The sequence below is a fragment of the Nerophis ophidion genome, linkage group LG09 (assembly GCF_033978795.1).
Source record: "Nerophis ophidion isolate RoL-2023_Sa linkage group LG09, RoL_Noph_v1.0, whole genome shotgun sequence".
NCBI classification, from domain to species: domain Eukaryota; kingdom Metazoa; phylum Chordata; class Actinopteri; order Syngnathiformes; family Syngnathidae; genus Nerophis; species Nerophis ophidion.
In genome coordinates this window covers 18,458,204-18,482,125 of record NC_084619.1, presented here as the reverse complement: position 1 = coordinate 18,482,125, position 23,922 = coordinate 18,458,204, and the positions used below count along the sequence as shown (strand labels likewise).

The window sequence follows — 23,922 nt, the reverse complement described above, 5'->3', positions numbered from 1 at the left end:
CTAGTACCCGCACTGTTTTACTACGAAGCCACGCTGTTGTAACGTGCAGAATGTGGCTTGACATTGACTAGCTGAAATAAGCAGGGGCGTCCATGAAAAATACCTTGCTTGGATTTCAACTTATGTTGCTCCAAAACCTGTATGTACCTTTCAGCATTAATGGTGCCTTCACAGATGTGTAAGTTACCCATGCCTTGGCCACTAATACACTTCCATATAATCACAGATGCTGGCTTTTGAAATTTGCGCCTATAACAGTCCAGATGGTTTCTTTTTCTCTTTGGTCCGGAGGACACGACGTCCACAGCTTCCAAAAACCATTTGAAATGTGGACTTGTCAGAACACTTTTCCACTTTGCTTGAGCTCGGGCCCAGCGAAGCCGGCGGCATTTGTGGGTGTTTTTGATAAATAGCTTTTGCTTCGCATTGTACAGTTTTAACTTGCACTTAAAAATGTAGCGACGAATTGTAGTTACTGGCAGTGGTTTTCTGAAGTTTCCCATAGCCAGTTTGGTAGTCATTTTGGTAGTTAAATTCCAATCCCAATTCCAACCCTTGATGCTGATTGCCAAGCAGGGAGGTAATGGGTTCCATTTGTGTAGTCTTTGGTGTGACTTGGCCTGGGTTTGAACTCACTACCTACCGATCTCAGGGCGGACACTCTAAAAACAAGGCCACTGAGTAGGCTGAATAGGTATGTCCATCACGCTGTCATGTCACAACATAGCCGTACTGCAAAACACAGCAGGTTGAGACATCCATGGATGAAGTTTTGGCTGTCCAGAGTCGGGACCCGGGTTGGACCGCTCGCCTCTGCATTGGTTGGGGACATCTCTACGCTGCTGACCTGTCTCCGATCGGGATGGTCTCCTGGCCCCACTATGGACTGGACTCTCACTATTATGTTTGATCCACTATGGACTGGACTTTCACAATATTATGCTAGATTCACTTGACATCCGTTGCACCCGTTTAGATGAAGAATTAATCGCAATCCTCGCGAAGGGTAAAAAAAAAGTTCCTGCACGAAGCGTCTTTTGGGGTCTTTTCGCTATCTCGCGGGGATGTGAAAGTCCACGGCCACATTTTTCTACTGCCAGGTGAGGGATGCATGAATTTTAATCTAGAATTTACTTTTAGCAAGTTTGAGTTGAAGTACAAGCAGCGGTCGGCTTATAGTGTGTCAACAACAGCTCACTGCTATCAATACACAGCTAAAATAATCCGTCTGCGTTGGCGCTTATAATAACAATATCACTCTTATTTGGTTCATTTTTAGGTCACGGCATATAAATGGAATATTGTTATGGGTTTCTGGATGTTTTCAACAGAGGACCCTCAATCTGTTGACTCAATTGTTGGCTAATATTTACGATTTTGAATGCATAAAAAAAAGCCAAGCATATGTGTTCTTGTCTTACATTAGGACTCTGAAAGATAAACACCACGTCTCTTTCCAATTTTGGGGTATTTTCAGTACGATTGATATTATAACATGCAAAAGTGTTGCTACAGTGACATCATTCGACCCCGAATTTACGGCAATTGCCGAAGATATTCAAAATGACTGAATTTGTGGAATTTTGTAATGTTTAAACTGTGTTTTCACATACTTTGCGGATTGTAAATACAGCTGGATATGGTCTAATGGACACAATGAAACAAAATTAAGCAGATAAAGTAGGGATGTCTGATAATATCGGACTGCCGATATTATCGGCCGATAAATGCTTTAAAATGTAATATCTGAAATTATCGGTATCGGTTTCAAAAAGTAAAATTTATCAGTTTTTATAACGCTACTGTACGGAGTGGTACACGGACATAGGGAGAGGTACAAAGCGGCAATAAACCTTAAAGGCACTGCATTTGCATGCCAGCCCAGTCACATAATATCTACGGCTTTTCACACTCAAAATTGAAAGCAATGCATACTTGGTCAACAGCCATACAGGTCACACTGAGGGTGGCCGTATAAACAACTTTAACAATGTTACAAATATGCGCCACACTGTGAATCCACACCAAACAAGAATGATAAACATATTTCAAGAGAACATCTGCACCGTAACACAACATAAACACAACAGAACAAAGACCCAGAACCCCTTGCAGCACTAACTCTTCCGGGACACTACAATATACACTCTCATAGTTGTAGTGGGTATCAGGATTATCTTAGTGAGAGTATGTCCCAGATTCCAAGCTGCTGTTTTGAGGCATGTTAAAAAAAATAATGCACTTTGCGACTTCAAATATTAAATATGGCAGTGCCATATTGGCATTATTTTCCATAGCTTGAGTCGATTTATTTTGGAAAACCTTGTTACATTGTTTAATGCATCCAGCTGGGCATCACAACAAAATTAGGCATAATAATGTGTTAATGCCACGACTGTATATATCAGTATCGGTTGATGTCGGAATCGGTAATTAAGAGTTGGACGATATCAAAATGCTGTATATCGGTAAAAAAGCCATTATCGGACATCACTAAAATAAAGTCAGCTTGTTTTTCCACTCTACTGCTACTTTAAGGTAGGGCAGGTTCCGCAGGGCCATTTTTTACTCTGAACAGCTCCCTGTTGCTGATGAAAGAATAATAATACAAATGGCAAGACCACAAGAGAAAAAACGCCATCCAAACTCCAAATGATAAAATTGTTAATTTTTCAATTATGTTCCATTCATGACTAGGGTTAACAAACGGGTGGAAAGTTTCCGGTAAATTTCTGGAAACTTTCCGGAAATTTACCACGGGAAGTTGAGCTTGCGAATTTTGGAAATAATGACCATTTTTTGATTATTCAAAGTTGGACACCGTCCATGGGAATTAATGAGAATACAATAACTATATATTATTACAATAATAATATATTATTGGCCACTTGTCTATATGCTGCTGCATCTTTGTAGCATTTTTGACGTAGCTCTTTGCACAATGTTTGCAAATGTACACAACCTTTCCGCCTGCATTGTTTGGGGTGAAATGCCTCCCCACATCAGATGGTGTACGTGGCATCATTCTATTTGTATTTATTTATTCTTGTAAAACACTACTACAATGCCACACACAGATATAAATAGTCAGCTAAACAATTGGAGTAGTCTTTGAAAATATTTTACGGATGGACAAATTTATAGAAATAGGCTAGATGAATAAATGAACAAACAATCAGCAATCTTGTATGACAACAGAATGGCTAGCAGAACAGAAGGGAGAAGAAACTACACATTTGATTTAGTATTTGCTAGTTGAACTTTACAGATCATAAAATAGGTCAATTCGGATCGCTAATGTTGTTAGCATAAATGAATGGGATTTAACATAGAGAAAATTAGCATCACGGCTAAAGGAAAAATATTTTCGGTTCATTATCAGACTGTGGTGGTACATAAACCAACTAGTTAGAGATATTGGCCCCAAAATCATTTAACAAGTACAGGAACAGCTAGCTAGCTTGAGTGGAAGTCTGCTGGAGTAGTCTACAGTCATACAGTAACAAGCAATTACACCTCAATTAAACTTAAATATCATAGATCAAATATATTTAACCCAGAAATATCATCAACACTTACCTGACTGGATGAAGTCCTTGGGATCAAATACAAACCCCGTTTCCATATGAGTTGGAAAATTGTGTTGGTTGTAAATATAAACGGAATACAATGATTTGCAAATCCTTTTCAACCCATATTCAGTTGAATATGCTACAAAGACAACATATTTGATGTTCAAAATGATAAACTTTTTTTTTTTGCAAATAATCATTAACTTTACAATTTGAGGCCAGCAACACGTGACAAACGAGTTGGGAATGGTGGCAATATTGCTCATCAAATACATATATGGAACATCCCAGAGGTGTGCAGGCTAATTGGGAACAGGTGGGTGCCATGATTGGGTATAAAAGCAGCTTCCATGAAATGCTAAGTAATTCACAAACAAGGATGGGGCGAGGGTCACCACTTTGTAAGCAAATTGTCGAACAGTTTTAGAACATCATTTCTCAACAAGCTATTGCAAGGAATTTAGGGATTTTACCATCTACGGTCCGTAAATTCATCAAAAAGTTCAGAGAATCTGGAGAAATCACTGCACATAAGCGATGATATTACGGACTTTTGATCCCTCAGGCGGTACTGCATTAAAAACCGACATCAGCGTGTAAAGGATATCACCACATGGGCTCAGGAACACTTCATAAAACCACTGTCAGTAATTACAGTTGGTCGCTACATCTGTAAGTGCAAGTTAAAACTCTACTATGCAAAGCCAAACCCATTTATCAACAATATCCTGAAACGCCGCCGGCTTGGCTGGGCCCGAGCTCACCTAAGATGGACTGATGCAAAGTGGAAAAGTGTTCTGTGGTCTGAAAATTCACATTTCAAATTATATTTGGAAACAGAGGAAGTGGTGTCCTCCAGAACAAAGAGGAAAATAACCATTCGGATTGTTATAGGCGCAAAGTTCAAAAGCCAGCATCTATGTTGGTATGGGGGTGTATTAGTGCCCAAGGCATGGGTAACTTACACACCTGTGAAGGCATCATTAATGCTGAAAGGTCCATACAGGTTTTGGAGCAACATATGTTGTCATCCAAGCAACGTTATCATGGACGCCCCTGCTTATTTCAGCAAGACAAGTGTTACAACAGCGTGGCTTCATAAAAAAAGAGTGCAGTTACTTTCCTGGCCCACCTGCAGTCAAGACCTGTCTCCCATCGAAAATGTGCGGTGCATTATGAAGCGTAAAATAGGACAGCGGACACCCGGACAGTTAAACGACTGAAGCTCTACATAAAACAAGAATGGGAAAGAATTCCACTTTCAAAGCTTCAACGATTAGTTTCCTCAGTTCCCAAACTTTTTTTGAGTGTTGTTAAAAGAAAAGGTGATGTAACATACTGGTGAACATGCCCTTTCCCAACTACTTTGGCACGTGTTGCAGCCATGAAAGTCTAAGCTAATTATTATTTGCAAAAAGAAAAAAAGTTTATGAGATTGAACATCAAGTATCTTGTCTTTGTAGTGCATTCAATTGAATATGGGTTGAAAAGGATTTGCAAATCATTGTATTCCGTTTATATTTACATCTAACACAATTTCCCAACTCATATGGAAACGGGGTTTGTACTAGTGTGGCCTCAATAGCCCTGCTGTATTGTAGCATGCTGGGAATGGAGGAATGCACAGTGAAGGGTTGAATTTCTACTGAATTTACATTAAATCAGGTTGTTGTAGCTAATGATCATGCTGCAAGATCTAGCATGTTGAATTCATTGTTTATTCCCATTAATTTCCCATTAATTCCCGTTAATTCCCACATATACCCGTTAATTCCCATGGAAAGTTTCCAACTTTTAATATTGCCAGAATTTTGCAACCCTAAGCATGACCAATAGTTAGTTACACCTCACACTGGAAAAAAATACTTATGTTACTGGAGGGAGGGATAAGGATTTTGAAGGTATGTAGAAACTTTGAACTTTTAATCTTGAATAAATACCTCCGAGTAAATTGGCGAAATTTTTGCTCTATTTTTGTCGATAACTTTAGTTGCGTTACTGTGAATTTTTTCATGTTCAGTTTTTATATTTTTATTTCAAATTATTTCATATATCATCGATACACTGGGAAAACATTTTACAACAGTTAAGTGCCGCCAGGATGTAAAATTTCCAAGTGTGTATGAAAATGTTTTGTATTCATATGGTTTATTTTTAAATTATTTTAGGAAAAAACACCACTGTGTCGAAGCCCTGTGAGGAACACTTGTTCAAATTTGTCTCATCTCAGTATGAAAAATTTGCCATTTTATCTTCAAAATGGGTTCCTGAAATTAGAAAATGCATGATTAAATTGTGACATGAGTGTCCAGTTAAATATCCTAATAATAATAGCAATAGTCAATGTGGACTTGGAATGGGCTATTCGATTTGGAATCTGACACAGCAAAAACAATGCATCAAAATGTGTTTTATTACTAATCTAATGCATTATTAGGCCTGATTGTCACACTAGTATGTTAGTAAGCCATCCCTTTAACAATTACTATGTGGAGAACTTGTTTAATGATTATTTTTTCTAAATAAATTGACATAATGAGTTCAAAGGGGCAATCAAATGGTTAAGTGAATAATTAAAAACACGACGTCTTAGCAATTTGTATTTAGGACTGAAGTTGATTAAGAGATATGAGCAACACATTTTTAAAAAATGTCATCCATTTTTAACTGAAAATTGTTGCCAGTGTATAGATGATATATGAATTTAAAATTGAAACTAAAATATTCAAATTTCACATTAAAAAAAAAAACTTCCAATTTTTTTTGTTTTTTTTTGTTCTGAGTAACACAACTAAAGTTGTGGTCAGAAATGGAGCAACAAAAAAGTCCCTTCCATAGTAAGTGTTGAAAGTATCTGAGACATAGAATAGCTTTTGTTGTGTTAGAAATCTACAATGAGCTGATAGTATAATCATCAATTAAAATTGTAAATTCATTTTACGCATTGTTTTTCAAAAACAGAAAATGCCGAATTTATTTTAAATGGGCATTCCGTAATACATTAAATATAAATGAACATATTAAATGATTGTAAAAAATTAAAACATGACACATTACCTTTTTTTTTTCAGGTCTGAAAGGAAAAAAATAAAAAAAATAATCCAAACTGTTATATACTTCGAACTCCCTAAGGACTGCTGTTCAATTACATCTCTTTGTATTTTAATTTTTTTTACTTTGGTCTGTCTTTGTTTATTCACAAAAACCCATAAAAAAATTCAATAGAGATATTGTTGGAAAAATACAATACGAGAGCGAGTTTTGATCAACCCTGTCCAACAGATAATGTGCATGTGTACTTACGAGTCCTACTGCTGAAAATACCAGGACTGTAAATTCCATGATTTGATTTCCTTTCCACCTGATATTCTAATGATACAGTCTTACTGGAACAGTAGATGACATTTGTTGGTTGCCGATAATACTATTAACCTCTCTGTATTTTTGTGCTTCATCCTCCGGGGCTTTGATATTGAACTAAAAAGGTATTGATTGATTATTGTGTGTCGAGCAAATGAATATAAGTTCATCGATACTTCTAATAGCGACACACTCAGTGATTTGTTGCATTGCTCCAATTTACTGAGTCATCGTAATCTGCCATTCGGTTGCAGCATGAGAGCTGTTTTAAACTGTGTCGCCTCCTCTAATTGCTGCTGAACACGTGTGACCACTAAATCATGTAATGTGTTTTTTATTTTATTTTTTAGCCACCCCCCCAATTTTGTCCCTTTGCCTTATCACCATGAGAGCATCTTCTTTTTCTCCTAAAACTGCCACATGCTAATCCATAGATACAAATGGTCCGATCTCTGGTGTGTAATTATGTTTGCAAGAATGATTAGCTATTAACATCATTTGCATGAGCTTACTCTGGGTAATGTTAATGAATAAATATGCTGCTGTGGTCTCTGGTGGAATTAGCACATACGTTGTTCTGCCTTATCGGGTTCTGCCATATTTAACGACTCTCTGGCTGGTGCAGAGATTTAGTGTTGGCCGAGGTCGGCTGCAGTGTCATTAATCTACTCAAGAATCTACGCGGATAAAGTCATCATGTTTGGTTTCGGCTCGCTTGTCCTTTGCATTCTGTTCTTTTTCTGCCGTCCTTAATGCGTCTTGACACTCCGCTCTGGAGTAATGGCTCTGTAACGCTACGCTGAATCGATGCCTGGTGCCTTTGCCTCTCTGAGGTCATTTGCTGGGTAATGAGAGACGGTTTTTGCTCCCTTTGAAGAAGATTCCGTGTTTTCATACGGGATGCTGAATAATTAATAAGGAAAGTGAGCAAAAGTAAAGAGCACTATCCACTTGGCGTGTTTGTCTTCGTGAATATGCAGAATATTTGCTGATTATCAAAACGCCCACAGCACCGGGAAGGGAAATGCAAATATAATTATTCAGCACACACAATGTGATTTATCAAGACTCAACCATGTGAGCTGTTTTGCGCATTATATATTTGGTACGTCTAGGACAGGGGTCGGCAACCCGCTGCTCTGGAGCCGCATGCGGCTCTTTGGCCACTCTGATGTGGCTCAGCTGCACAATCGCTGACCCCCCCCGATTGTTGCTGGGGGATTCCGGTTCTTGGAGCCTCTTCCGGACATCACCCGGGGTCAACATTCTTCGATTTTCACTCAGACAACAACATTGAGGGCGTGCTGTGATGGCTTTGCTTTTAATGCCCTCTACATTTTGACGCGTTTCACAAAATTAAGAAGACAATGGGGGCCGCAACCATTCTCGCGAATAACCGCTGGTGGTCACCCATATAACAGTAATAAGGGCTTACCATGAAGCCATTGCCTTTAACGCCTTCTACAACATGTACAGACATCATGCCAGTCGAGTAACATGTTGTATGTGGCTTCCGCAGATACACGTACACGACTGCAAGGCATACCCGGGTGACACAGAGTACACTGAAGGTTGTGATATAAATAACTTTAACACTGTTACTAATATGCACCACACTGTGAACCCACACGAAACAAGAATGACAAACACATTTTGGGAGAACATCCTCGCAGTAACACAACATAAACGCAACACAACAAATACCCAGTATCCTTTGCATCCATGACTCTTCCTGACTATATTATACACCCCCGCCCACCTCAACCGACGTACGGAAGGGGGGGGGGCGAGTTTTGGTGCTAGCGGGGTGTATAATATAGCCTGAAAGAGTCATGGATGCATAGCATTCTGGGTAATTGTTATGTTGCGTTTATAATGTGTTACAGTGCGGATGTTCTCCAGAAATGTGTTTGTCATTCTTGTTTGGTTTGGGTTCACAGTGTGGTGCATATTAGTAATAGTGTTAAAATTGTTTATATTACAACCTTCAGTGTACTCTGTGTCACCCAGTATGCCTTGCAGTCGTGTACATGTATCTGGGGAAGCCACACACAACATGTTGTAGAAGGCGTCAAAGGCAATGGCTTCATGGCATGCCCTTATTACTGTTATATGGGTGACCACCAGCAGATATCTGCGAGAATGTTTGCGGCTCCCTTTGTTTTTTTAAATTTGTGAAACGGGTCAAAATGCCTCTTTGGGTGGTAAAGGTTGCCGACCCCTGGTCTAGGAAGAACGTGCAAACCTGCAGTTGTGCAGAAATCGCTGCATGCTTATATATGGACGGTCAAAAATGTAAATATTAGACTATTGTCTGTTCAGCAATATCATTTTATAATTTTATAGCTGCTGAATAACTGAAAAGAGGCCTATTATGCAAAATTGTTCTTACTTTTTGTGTATTTCAGACCTACATTGTCTCGCAAATTTGAAATCAAACCATGGAGGCACAGCAGAGATATTTATAAATAAATCTTGCCTTACTTTATACTTTTAATCAATCAATCAATCAATGTTTATTTATACAGCCCTAAATCACAAGTGTCTCAAAGGGCTGCACAAGCCACAGCGACATTCTCGGTTCAGATCCCATATATATCCCACACATACTTTCTCCAAACGAGCCGTTTGGAATTTATCCAATTTGTCCAATTTGTTTCTTCCACATGTGACGTCAGCGGATATGTCTTTATATGGTAGAGGTTTACCCGGAGAGCTTTGCATGAGTCCGCCATTGTAGCTAAAGGTTCCTTCTTTTTCTTTATCCTCTTGTTGTGGGGCAGACTGGCTCGTACATGCACGTGCATCCTCCACCGTTGCCTTATAGATCATTAGCAAAATGCTGTCTGGTGCACAGCCTGTGAAAAATGTAGAAGTGTGTGTGTGCAATGCTACAACTTCCATCTTTGTCAATCAGTGTTGATCTAAATGACCCAGCATGTCAACAGCCCTCATGAGAGTGCTCGTCAGCGAGCAAGATAAGGCCGAAAAAGCCATTTTGGGTGCCATAAAGGAAGTGTTGTCTTGATATCGATGTCATTCATGACCTGCCAAGGATGGTTATAAAGGTGCTCTGTGCAACAACAAAAAAGGGAGTAGAAAAGTGCTGGCCTGCAGAGAGACTCAGATGAAGTATTGGCATGACGGGAAAAAACATCACTTTACCTTGGCCCGGAAGTGGAAGGTCAAGGAAATGTTTATTATTTTCAGCATTTGTTGATTTGTTGACAAATACCCAGCTTGGAAATTACAATTAGAGTGTGTGTATATCATACACCACTAGTGGTACGGGAGCGCCATCTAGTGGTATGCCTAAGATTTGATTATTTATTTAAAGTGTTTTATTTTTCTATATTCAAACACAGTGTTAGTATTCACACAATGTTTAAGTAAGAATGGCCAAAAATATTAAACGTACGTGTTAAATGTTATTCAATATATGTGTCATGTTTTTAATGAATACTATGGCCTACTACGCTACGGTGTTTTCATGTTGGTCATTATGGTGGTACTTGGAAGGCCAAGTGTTTTCTAAGGTGGTTCTTGGTGAGGAATCACTTGTGTATAATGTGTGTGTGTGTGTTAGATCAGACTGACATTAGTCAGTGGTCTGAAGAGTCCACATTTCAAATTGTTTTTGGAAACTGTGGATGTCGTGTCCTCCGGACCAAAGAGGAAAAGAAACATCTCATGTGTTACAGGCGCAAAGTTCAAAAGCCAGCATCTGTGATGGTTTGTGGGACTCTCGCTACTATATTGGATCCACTCTGGACTGGACTCTCACCGTTATGTTAGATCCACTATGGATTGGACTTTCCCAATATCTTGTTAGACCCGTTTGACATCCATTGCCCACATATGCGGTCGTCTCCAAGTTTTCTCATAGTCATCATTGTCACTGTCACTGACGTCCCACTGGGGTGAGTTTTTCCTTGCCCTTATGTGGGCTCTACCAAGGATGTTGTTGTGGTTTGTGCAGCCCTTTGAGACACTTGTGATTTAGGGCTATATAAATAAACATGGATTGATTGATTGATATTATTGCCCAAGGCATGGGTAATTTACACATTTGTGAAGGCACCATTACTGCTGAAAGGTACATACACGTTTTGGAGCAACATTTGTTGCCATCCAAGCAACGTTTTTTTCATGGACGCCCCTGCTTATTTCAGCAAGCCACATTCTGCACATGTTACAACAACATGGCTTCGTAGTAAAAGAGTGCGGGTACTAGACTGGCCTGCCTGTAGTCCAAACCTGTCTCCCATTAAAAGTGGGTGGTACATTATGAAACGTAAAATACGACAACGGACTGTTGAACAACTTAAGCTGCACACCAAGCAAAAATGGGAAATAATTACACCTGAAAAGCTTCAAAATTGGTTGTACTCAGTTCCCAAACGTTTACTGAGTGTTGTTAAAAGGAAAGGCCATGTAACAGAGCGGTAGATTTAATGATTATTTGCAAAACAAAATTAAGTTTCTCAGTTCAAACATGAAATATTGTCTTTGCAGTCTATTCAATTAAATATGAGTTGAAAAGGATTTCCAAATCATTGTATTCTGTTTTTATTCATGCCAACTTCATTGGTTGTGGGTTCTGTATTTTCTAGGGGTGTAACGGTACGTGTATTTGTATTGAACCGTTTCAGTAATGGGGTTTCGGTCCAGTTCGGAGGTGTATCGAACGAGTTTGTAATCTACAGTCTTAACAAGCTGCTCTGCTTTCGGCCTCTGTCTGAGCACCAAGCATTGTCCCACCCACACAACCATCTGATTGGTTACATACAAAGCCAATAAGCAGTGCATATTCAGAGCGATGTAACAGCCAATCAGCAGTGCGTATTCAAAACGCATGTTGTCAATGTTTCAGCGTCGAGCAGATATGTGTTTAGCAGCGGACAACGTACTCTCCCCAAATAATAAAAAACACTTCCCAGTCACAACTACTACTAGCATCACTATTTTTTTATTTAATTTTAATCTTCTATTTTTTTCTCCCCCCCCCTTGTTTACCTGCATCTCATCTTTTTTTGTAAGGGGCGCTGGAAGCCGGCAGACCCGTCAGCGATCCTGTTCTGTCTCCCTTTAATGTTTGTCTGATCTTGAATGGGATTGTGCTGAAAATTGTAATTTTCCTGAAGGAACTCTCCTGACGGAATAAATAAAGTACTATCTAATGAGCTCGTTGACCTTCTAGAAACTTAAACTGCAGCTCAGCTCGCTCGCAGTTCTGGCTTGAGGTGAAGGCTAATTAGCTTTTAGCGTAACGTTAGCTCATTTTGCTAAGTGTGTGTGTGTGCGTGTGTGTGTGTTAGGGGCAGCAAAGCCCTGTCTGTCTGTTATTTCACTTGTTTCAGGGATGAATAGTTTTTCCTATTGCTATTGTACTATTTTTTCAGCTATAGTTATATTAATCATTAGTAATGTAGCAGCCTAGTTTTGAATGGCAGGGTCCCTGCTATCACATGTTGACAAAAATATAACATTTACATAATAAAAGTCAACTACAGGCTTCCCAAATGCTGTAATAAATTAAGGATGATGAGTAGACTTGAAACTGTTTAATGTTGCACTTTTTATATGTAGAAGAAAGGTTTTGTCATTTTATTTAATCAAAGCAACAACTTGAAGCAGTTTAATGTAGATTAACGTGGGCAAAATTATTATAGTGTTCCCAATGTTAAAAGGATAAGCCATTGTTTTCAAATTTGGTAAATAAATAACCAAAAAATTTATATTTTGTTGTTTTCTTACTGTACTGAAAATGAACCGAACCGTGACCTCCAAACCGAGGTACATACCGAACCGAAATGTTTGTGTACCATTACACCCCTTGTATTTTTCCATTTTTGCTGAAGTCAAGGGCTTTTTGAGGTTAAGGTTACAAGCAACACTTAAAACATTGATAACACATCAAAAAAAATCACAAGATGATTCCATTGCTAATGAAAAAAAATAAGCCTCAAAACGTTCCAACTTTCTGAAAAAGCTGCCGCAATTTTAGGCATTTTAGCTTCAAAAATGACAAAAAAACACTGGGAAATAAAGAAGAAGTTATTATTCCCATGCATATACCATTTAAATTATTGGATAATTTCTTTGTTATTGTTGCTTTAAAAAAAAAAGAATAAAGTTACAAATGAAACCCATCAGTGAATGTGGTGGTTTTTTAACTTAAAATAATGAACATTGTAGAAAAAAACTTTAGTGCGCTCCAGTCTCAAACAGCTGCCGATGCGAACATCAGAGGCACACCTGTGACACTGAAATAATGTGCTCCTCTCCTCTTGTCTCGGTAGCGCAGCTTGAACACTTAAAGTAATTGACTAGGAAATCAGGTGATGGCGGGAGGCGTTCGCGAAAACTGGGAGGGGAAAAAAAAAGCTTGGCTAAGGCTTTTTACTGACACTCTGATCTCCCCTTTGTCCTTGAATTTTCCCTTCCAAGCAACAGTGGGAGCAGATGCCACATTAGATACTCCTGATCATTCGAACACAATTCTGAATAATAATCTATTTTCAATGACAGTGTCAGTGAGAGTATTTATTGAACAATATGTTTATGGTTGTGTTTGTGTTAGGTAATGGTCTACAAGTCCACTGCATAACACTTGAGGGCTTTTCTGGTTTTAACCCCAATAGGAGGACTTTTAAAACTAAACTTGCGGTACTCTAAAACTAAATATCAAGCCAAAACTAACTATAAAATAGACCCCGAAAGGGACAAGCGGTAGAAAATGGATGGATAATGATAAAATAGTCTAAGTAGATAATATGAAATAGTTGTATAACTGTATACTGACCTAGACACCAAAATTCCAGGTAGTGGTTTCTGAATATTGCCTTCCATCCATTTTCTACTGTTTGTCCCTTTCAGGGTCGCGGGGGGTGCTGGAGCCTATATCAGCTGCATTAGGGCGGGAGGAGGGGTACACCCTGGACAAGTTGCCACCTCATCACAGGGCCAACACAGATAGACAGACAACATTCACACACTAGGGCCAATTTAGTCCATCCATCCATCCATCCATCTTCTTCCGCTTATCCGAGGTCGGGTCGCGGGGGCAACAGCCTAAGCAGGGAAGCCCAGACTTCCCTCTCCCCAGCCACTTCGTCTAGCTCTTCCCGGGGGATCCCGAGGCGTTCCCAGGCCAGCCGGGTGACATAGTCTTCCCAACGTGTCCTGGGTCTTCCCCGTGGCCTCCTACCGGTTGGACGTGCCCTAAACACTTTCCTCGGGAGGCGTTCGGGTGGCATCCTCACCAGATGCCCGAACCACCTCATCTGGCTCCTCTCGATGCGGAGGAGCAGCGGCTTTACTTTGAGTTCCTCCCGGATGGCAGAGCTTCTCACCCTATCTCTAAGGGAGAGCCCCGCCACACGGCGGAGGAAACTCATTTCGGCCGCTTGTACCCGTGATCTTATCCTTTCGGTCATGACCCAAAGCTCATGACCATAAGTGAGGATGGGAACGTAGATCGACCGGTAAATTGAGAGCTTTGCCTTCCGGCTCAGCTCCTTCTTCACCACAACGGATCGGTACAACGTCCGCATTACTGAAGACGCCGCACCGATCCGCCTGTCTATCTCACGATCCACTCTTCCCCCACTCGTAAACAAGACTCCTAGGTACTTGAACTCCTCCACTTGGGGCAGGGTCTCCTCCCAAACCCGGAGATGGCACTCCACCCTTTTCCGGGAGAGAACCATGGACTCGGATTTGGAGGTGCTGATTCTCATTCCGGCCGCTTCACACTCGGCTGCGAACCGATCCAGTGAGAGCTGAAGATCCCGGCCAGATGAAGCCATCAGGACCACATCATCTGCAAAAAGCAGAGACCTAATCCCGCGGCCACCAAACCGCCAATTTAGTGTTGCCAATCAACCTATCCCCAGGTGCATGTCTTTGGAAGTGGGAGGAAGCCGGAGTACCCGGAGGGAACCCACGCAGTCACGGGGAGGACATGCAAACTCCACACAGAATGATCCCGAGCCTGGGATTGAACTCAGGACCTTCATATTGCCGTAGTGCCTCAAAAATATTCCAGTGAGTCACATGACCCAGGGGTCCAACTGGCCACGCTACATAAATATGTCATTACTTCTAAACCGGGGTTCAGCAAACCAAGGCTCTTTAGTGCCACCCTAGTGGCTCCCTGGAGCATTTTTAAAATAGGATTGAAAATGAAAAAAGATGGTATGTTTTTTGTTTGAGGACACAAACCTTCCCAAATAATGTTTTTGTGTGTATGCTTCACTGATCAGAGTATTTGGTGAATATTATTTTGTTCTACTAATTTTGGCGGTTCTTGAACTCACCACAGTGTGGACTGTGACGCAACAGTTTATTTCCATGTAAAATCTTCCACTCCTTCTTTGTGTCATTTTGTCCACCAAAAGTTTTATGCTGTGCGTGAATGCACATAGGTGCGTTATGTTGATGTTATTGATTTGTTGGAGTGCTAATCAGCCATGTTAGGTCAGTGCATGACTGCAAGATAATCAATGCTAACATGCTATTTAGGTTAGCTGTATGTACGTATTGCATCATCTTGCCTCATTTGTAGGTATATCTGAGCTCATTTAATATCCTTTATTTTTATCCTTTTTGTTTATAATTCAGTTATGCATGTCTCATGACACAATATCTGTATGCAATATTGGCTGAATTTCAGATGTTTGCCATGTTGTTCCAGACCACAGCAAACATTACCTGGCTTGCAGAAGATTGTAATAAATCTATTAAAAGAGGACAGCCTTCCGTTTCCTTTAACTGGGACACACACACACACACACATATAAACCTTTGACCATTAAAAGCCAGTAATTTCCAGGAGTTAACTCACATTCTGAGTAGCTTGTGATTTACTAATGGTTTATAATGTTGTAAAAATGTGTAGAATAAATATTACATTTCAACATTTCTGTCAACGATGATTTGCTTCAGCCTGCGACACATAGTCGTTTTGATAGTAGGCTAATATAACAAATATAAACACTTACATCGTGTGTTGCCTTAATTATGAGACTTATATATGGCTTTTAATTTTTTGCGGCTCCAGACAGATAATTTTTTTGTATTTTTGGTCCAATAGTCAACATTTTGGGTTGCCGACGCCTGTTCTAAACAATTCCACTTCTGTCATTTTTAATAAAAATCCACCTCAGAAAGCACAAGATGGGTTCTTTGCTGTGGTAAGCATTGATGGCAACCACTTGCCCAGTCCACCGACTTTCTACTGCTTACCCTCTTTAGGGCTTAATGTACTAAACGTTTGCGTGTACTAAAACAAGTGCAAACTTTATATGGCGCACACAAAGCGGATCTAGTAAGCTTGTGCGCAAAATAAGCAAAATAGTGTTTCAGTTTTCATGCATGTGCAGAATATATGATGATCATTAGAGCTCCCACAATACTGGGGAGGAGGTAATTATAATAATAATAATGATGGATTAGAATTATATAGCGATATTCTATACACTAGACCAGGGGTGCCCATTACGTCGATCGCGATCGACTGGTCGATCTCGGAGAGTGTGTCAGTCGATCTCAAGCCAGGCATTAAAAAATAGACATAAAAATGAGCGATCATCAATCATACCAAGACTTCACTTTCGTCAGTTGTTTGACGTTCTCGGCACCCGAGGATCTTGTGAGATGACGCTGGCTGCTGCGAGCTCATATTTAAGAAAAAAATCACTAACAGGGCGGACGCAGAGAAACACATTTCTAGAGACTCCGTACCTACTGTCAAAACTCTAAAGACCGACTGCACAGTTCCTGTCTTCACCATAAAAGACCTGTTTCATCCTGCCTGTGCTAACAAAATAAGAGTCTCAGAAAGCTAGCGTGCACAAGCTAGCAAGCTACGGAGTTTGATGCCAATATATTTCTCCCCCGCCCTCAGCGACCGCTTTCTCACTTGCTTGCCCACCCGCACACTCACTGACGTCACTCACCTGCTGCCAGACATTAAAGGGCCACACACATATGCTGCTCTCATAACAAAGTGTTTAAAAACGAGTATGCAAGTTGGACAAATGAGATGCCAAATCCAACCACTTTCATGTGGTATTGGACAGAAAGGAGGACTTTTTTTTCCCTCCATTTGAAAATGTGGACGTTATCAGCACCACTGTCTGATTCCAATCAATGCAAGTCATCAGAATCAAATACACCAACTTATATTCTTGTCTTCATGAAAGAAAGGAATCTATGTGTGTTAAACATGCTTGTATTATCATTAAACACCATTAACTTGTTAACAAAAATGTCTCTTTCATAAATAAATGAATATAAATTATAATTAGGAATGAGGTAGATCTCCTCGACTTGGTCAACTGAAAAGTAGCTCGCCTGCAGAAAAAGTGTGAGCGCCCCTGCACTAAACAATCAAAGCGCACACAGAGAAGTGAGAACTTCAATAAAGGTGATGTGTGCTGCATATTCCACAACATTACGAAACAACACAGTTCAGACCAATGGACCATATGATGTCATGAATGTCTCCTTAGGCACAACTGGTAGTGTAACAAAAATCCTCTTGGTCTTCACCATCTTTGCACTCATCAATTGCACAAGCAGTCTTTATAGATAACCCGCACCATGTCCACAAATAGTGCACACAATGTTATAGTTTGCACAAACTGTTTAGCATGTGGTATTTTGATCTTAGTAGATCAGGCCCTGTCATAAGTGAGCTGGATCCTATCCCAGTTGACTTTAGGTGAGAGGGGGTACACTACGAACTGGTCAGCAGGGAAACGTAAGGCCCATGCAGTACAGGCCAAAAGTTTGGACACACCATGTTCTCCTTCAATGCATTTTCTTTATTTTCATGACTATTTACATTGTAGATTGTCACTGAAGGCATCAAAACGATTAAAGGAACACTTGTGGAGTTATGTCCTTAACAACAAAAGGTGAAATAACTGAAAACATGTTTTATATTCCAGCTTCTTCAAAATAGCCACCCTTTGCTTTTTCGCACACTCTTGGCATTCTCTCGATGAGCTGCAAGAGGTAGTCACCTGAAAGGGTTTTCACCTCACAGGTGTAATTGAAGCCCATCGAGAGAATGCCAAGAGTGTGCAAAGCTGTCCTCAGAGCAAAGGGTGGCTATTTTGAAGAAACTAGAATATACTTTTTTTTTTTAGTTATTTCGCCTTTTTTTAAGTACATAACTCCACATGTGTTCATTCATAGTTTTGATGCATTCTGTGACAATCTACAATGTAAAAATTCATGGAAATAAAGAAAATGCATTCAATAAGAACAAGGTGTGTCCAAACTTTGGGCCTGTACTGTATGTAGCACAAAAAGTAAGGACATTTGTGTCTCATTAGTTAGTTAGCGTTTCTTGGCAATAATCGTTATGCCACTATAAGCCTTTTTATAAACTTTTCAAATTGTGCCAAATTTGTAAGAAACATTAATTTGTGGGATGAGCAGCAGAAATGAGTATGTGCTTCTTCTGCCATTGACTCTCATTTGGTGTTCAGTAGATTGGATGATTAAAACGGCAGGCCTCCGGGCAGCACTATTGGACTGGATATAGACGGCGGTGACGTTTCTTCCGGATATTCTGGGCAGAGAGATGTCAGCCATATGGGCGAAATCGTCCTGCAAATCTTGACTGCAAATCACTGAAGACCGCTTACAGTGCCAATGTGCTGACAGCCTGAGAAAACTGTCTTTTTTTCATTCTTCATATAAAATAGGAATAGCACATATTAATGACAACATATACAACATGTACAAATATCAGATTTTTGCCAACAGCTAATTTCACCCAGACTGTTAAATGTACACATACAGTGGGGCAAAAAAGTATTTAGTCAGCCACCGATTGCGCAAGTTCTCCCACTTAAAATGAAGACAGAGGTCTGTAATTTTCATCATAGGTACACTTCAACTGTGAGAGACAGAATGTGAAAAGAAAATCCAGAAATTCACATTGTAGGAATTTTAAATAATGTATTTGTAAATTATGGTGGAAAATAAGTATTTGGTCAACAGATCTGATGGAAGGAGTGTTTGCCTCAAAATCTCACGATACATGGCCCCATTCTTTCTTTCCTTAACACAGATCAATCGTCCTGTCCCCTTAACAGAAAAACAGCCCCAAAGCATGATGTTTCCACCCCCATGCTTCACAGTAGCTATGGTGTTCTTGGGATGCAACTCAGTATTCTTCTTCCTCCAAACACGACGAGTTGAGTTTATACCAAAATGGATACATGGATGATACAGCAGAGGATTGGGAGAATGTCATGTGGTCAGATGAAACCAAAATATAACTTTTTGGTATAAACTCAACTCGTCGTGTTTGGAGGAAGAAGAATACTGAGTTGCATCCCAAGAACACCACACCTACTGTGAAGCATGGGGGTGGAAACATCATGCTTTGGGGCTGTTTTTCTGCTAAGGGGACAGGACGATTGATCCTTGTCAAGGAAAGAATGAATGGGGCCATGTATCGTGAGATTTTGAGCCAAAACCTCCTTCCATCAGTGAGAGCTTTGAATGGTTGACCAAATACTTATTTTCCACCATAATTTACAAATAAATTCTTTAAAATTCCTACAATGTGAATTTCTGGATTTTTTTTTTCACATTCTGTCTCTCACATTTGAAGTGTACCTATGATGAAAATTACAGACCTTTGTCATCATTTTATGTGGGAGAACTTGCACAATCGGTGGCTGACTAAATACTTTTTTGCCCCACTGTACATCATCTTAAGACTCCCACTTCACGGCCTGTCTCTGCCATCCCTCGTTATATGAATCTTGTCTTTCAGTTTAGATTTGGCACTAAAGCCCACTCTAAACAATGCTGCAACTCGTTTTTGGGGAACACCAGCCTGAAGTTTCCCTTTCGTACGGATCCTATCTAGATCAGTCAAACATGGCATGACGGTTCTTAGAGCAAAGACCCATTGATCAGTGTAGAATGACCCATTCTCACGGGTGATGGAAGTACCAAATCAAAACATGAGTCAATAGCAACAGCTAGTCTTCGATCAATCTAACATGCATCTTATGTTAAGAGGGACCGGTACTTGGAGAAAACACCGTTTCTAAGTATGTGCTCGGAAGTACAATTTAAGCGGCCAAAATGAAACTAATGTTTCTTCTATCTCTGCAGGTTTTGGAATGACAACACCAGTGACTGTGGCAGGAAAAGTGTTCCTGATTTTCTACGGGCTCCTGGGCTGTGCGGCGACCATTCTCTTCTTTAATCTCTTCCTGGAGCGCATCATCACACTACTGGCCGTCGTCATGAAAGCTGTGAGGGAGAGGCGAATCAGGAACAGCGGCCTCCTCCCACCGGGGATCGACCGGGACTTCTCTGCTTTCTGTCTGCCGGGGTGGAAGCCCTCTGTTTACCACGTGATGCTGATTCTATGCTTATCAGCCATCACCATCTCCTGCTGCGCTTCGGCCATGTACACCCCCGTGGAGGGCTGGGGTTACTTAGATTCACTGTACTTCTGTTTCGTCACCTTCAGTACAATCGGCTTTGGGGACTATGTAAGCAGCCAGAGTGCGGCTTACGAATACCAAGGCCTCTACCGGGTGGCTAACTTCCTCTTCATGTTAACGGGGGTGTGTTGCATTTATTCGCTCTTTAATGTTATCTCTATAGTAATCAAGCAGGTGCTCAACTGGATGCTGGAGAAGATGAGCTGCCTATTTTGCCAGCGCTGCAATAAAGCCAGCACCTTTCTGGCCAGACGTAACGCCATCCGACCGGGTTCTAGGGGTCGCAACCTGCCCGATTCGGATGGACCGTTTGACAGTGACACAGAAGGGCGCAGGTTGTCAGGGGAGATGATCTCTATGAAAGACCTGGCAGCTTCCAACAAGGTGTCGCTGGCCATCATGCAGAAGCAGCTTTCAGAGTCTGCTAACGGGTATCCCAGGACGGTTTGTGGCAGCTCACGGCATAACGGTTTCTCCGGGGGGGTCGGTGCCCTTGGCATTATGAACAACAGACTAGCAGAGACCAGTAACTCGAGGTAAAGTGTTAGTAAGACATTCTTGCATCAGAAACCCTGCTCCAAAGTAAATATGGTACAGGACTGGATTTATATGGCCAATTTCCGCTGTGATGACAGTGATCCATGACTGTTAGATGGGGATGGCATGAGAAGACAGTCATCAAGCAGCAGGGTAAATGATTCTGGCCGAGTGCCAAACGCCAAATGCAAAAGCTGCGTGCTTATGAGACGGACATGTGAATCCAAGAGAAGCATACAGAGCAATCTCCTTTGTGTATATACATTTTATTTGAATGTCCATAATCAGTGGTGATAATATATTGATTTAATACTAAGTATAATCACTGGATGATACAGCACATACCAATCTATGCATTATACATGTCATGTATTATTTTGCACCACGTCTAGAACTTCTGTTGGTTTTTTAGGCGCCACGTTTTCTTGGCACGGGAGCGCGAGTTTTCGAGTATGATGTAGCAGATTCGTTCGAGACTTTTAGTGTGTCCTACCAACAAGGCAACAAAGGGACATTTGGCAATCCACTCTTGCTCGCCTTGGAGAAAAGAGCAGTGTTGAAGAATGAAAACCCATTTCTCCAGAGAGTCACTGGCCCTCTTATCAGCTCTGAACATGCTTCCGCGGCCAAAGACTTTGACTTGAAGGGTAAAAGACGCACTTTGGAAGGTTCCCTCCCTCCGCTCGCAGCTGACTGTGTAGAAGAAAACAAACGATAGAGCTTTGCAATGAATGAATTGCTCTTTGAACCCAAAAGATGTATTTGTAAAAGGAAATAAATGCAAAGTGAGTTTATGCTCGTGGATTATGAGTGTGTAAGTGGGAGGTAAGTAGGTGTATGCTACCGGCACAATATGCTAAAAGATGCAGACTAAAAGACGCAGGATCTTTATTTATAGATGTGGTGAACAAAACCCTGAAGGGTCCTGTCCCTTGCATTGATTTGTATTCTCCGGGTATTTGCCAAGAAAGGTATCATTGCAGATTCATCTCTTTGCTTCTCTTGCTAAAACAAAGACGACCCCCAAAAGTCCGCAGAGGTTGATTTTCCTGCTCATATCTGAGTAAATGCGCCGGCCAGGACGAAATGGCTCAGTGGATGTTTGCGGAGCATATTGTGCCGCCTTGTCAGGCTTCACGATCAATGTCTTCATTGTCGGCGAGTGTCTCTTCCAAGGCATCTGTGATTTAAAGCTCTGCGATGATGTTTGATGTTCACAAATAGACAAAGGGGAGCTTACAGGGAAGAAAAGGGGGAGGCGGGCAGCGGTGTTCATTGAAGTAGTAAAAGATTCCTGTCAGATCCAGATTCATGACCACTGCAAATCAGGAGCCACAGGCTCTGTTGTTCCTTACGCATTCTGGTTCCTTAATCACTCGGGTCACATGCAACACTACATTCACTTCCACACATAACACCAATACGACATTGTTTCTGAACACAACACATCAGAACATTATATCCAGTTAGCGTTGAAATCATTTAAAATGCAGTTTGCAAGCTCGGTTAGTTTTGGCTGATTAGAATTAACGTTTGTTTTGCATTACAGGTTTTTACCCTGTGCATCCAGGTAAAAAATCTGCTTCAAACTCAAGTTTTGTCAAAGTATCCATTTTAGGACAAACATCACTTTATTACATCTGGGTTTGTTTTTTTTTCATTAGAAAATGTAAACTCCAATGAGGGTTAGACTCTGCCCAGGCTGCCCTTTGTCAGCGATTCTGTTCATAACTTTTATGGACAGAATTTTGTAGACGCAGTCAAGGCGTCGAGGGGTTCCGGTTTGGTGGCCGCAGGATTGGGTCTCTGCTTTTTGCAGATGATGTGGTCCTGATGGCTTCATCTGGCCAGGATCTTCAGCTCTCACTGTATCAGTTTGCAGCCGAGTGTGAAGCGGCCGGGATGAGAATCAGCACCTCCAAGTCCGAGTCCATGGTTCTCGCCCAAAAAAGGGTGGAGTGCCATCTCCGGGTTTGGGAGGAGACCCTGCCCCAAGTGGAGGAGTTCAAGTACCTTGGAGTCTTGTTCACGAGTGAGGGAAGAGTGGATCACGAGATCGACAGGCGGATCGGTTCGGCGTCTTCAGTAATGCGGATGTTGTATCGATCCGTTGTGGTGAAGAAGGAGCTGAGCCGGAAGGCAAAGCTCTCAATTTACCGGTCGATCTACGTTCCCATCCTCACCATTGGTCATGAGCTTTGGGTTATGACCGAAAGGACAAGATCACGGGTACAAGTGACCGAAATAAGTTTCCTCCGCCGTGTGGCGGGGCTCTCCCTTACAGATAGGGTGAGAAGGTCTGCCATCCGGAAGGACCTCAAAGTAAAGCCGCTGCTCCTCCACATCGAGAGCAGCCAGATGAGGTGGTTTGGGCTTCTGGTCAGGATGCCACCCGAACGCCTCCCTAAGGCGGTGTTTAGGGCACGTCCAACCGATAGGAGGCCACGGGAAAGACCTAGGACACGTTGAGAAGACTATGTCTCCCGGCTGGCCTGTGAACACCTCGGGATCCCCCGGGAAGAGCTGGACGAAATGGCTGGGGAGAAGGAAGTCAGGGCTTCTCTGCTTAGGCTGTTGCCCCCGCGACCTGACCTCGCATGAGCGGAAAAAGATGGATGTATGGAAAATTTAAACTTGAATAGAAATTCAAAGCTCGACCTATTTTAACTGTACAGGCAATGTGTGAAAGAGCATTTTAGCATGCTAAAATGTCATACAAGTATAAAAAATAAGCATAACCACATCAATAAAAAAAAATAATTATGTCCTCAACTTTAGTTTTGATGAGGAGTAGCTTGGGAGGTTTTTATTTCAACATAAAATAGAAACTATTGACTTTGTCAGTCCCTCCGGGATTTCGCAGGCTTTTTGTGCCTGAATTCACGGCAACTTTTTCAGAAAGTTGCAGCAGAAGTTGCAATGTTTTTTCAATGAATTTGTTATCAATTTCCAAATGTTCCTTG

General features: G+C 41.1%; 1 protein-coding gene across 1 annotated transcript in view; it reads left to right on the top strand.

The window, feature by feature from the left end:
* The window catches only part of kcnk12 (potassium channel, subfamily K, member 12), an 81,853-nt gene extending 60,118 nt beyond the window's left edge, over positions 1-21,735 (top strand). The window contains exon 2 of the mRNA XM_061910473.1: positions 20,085-21,735. Within this exon, the coding sequence (XP_061766457.1) occupies positions 20,085-20,962 (878 nt within the window). The 3' untranslated portion in view covers positions 20,963-21,735. The remainder of the gene's footprint in view (positions 1-20,084) is intronic.
* Positions 21,736-23,922: the final 2,187 nt, after the last annotated feature.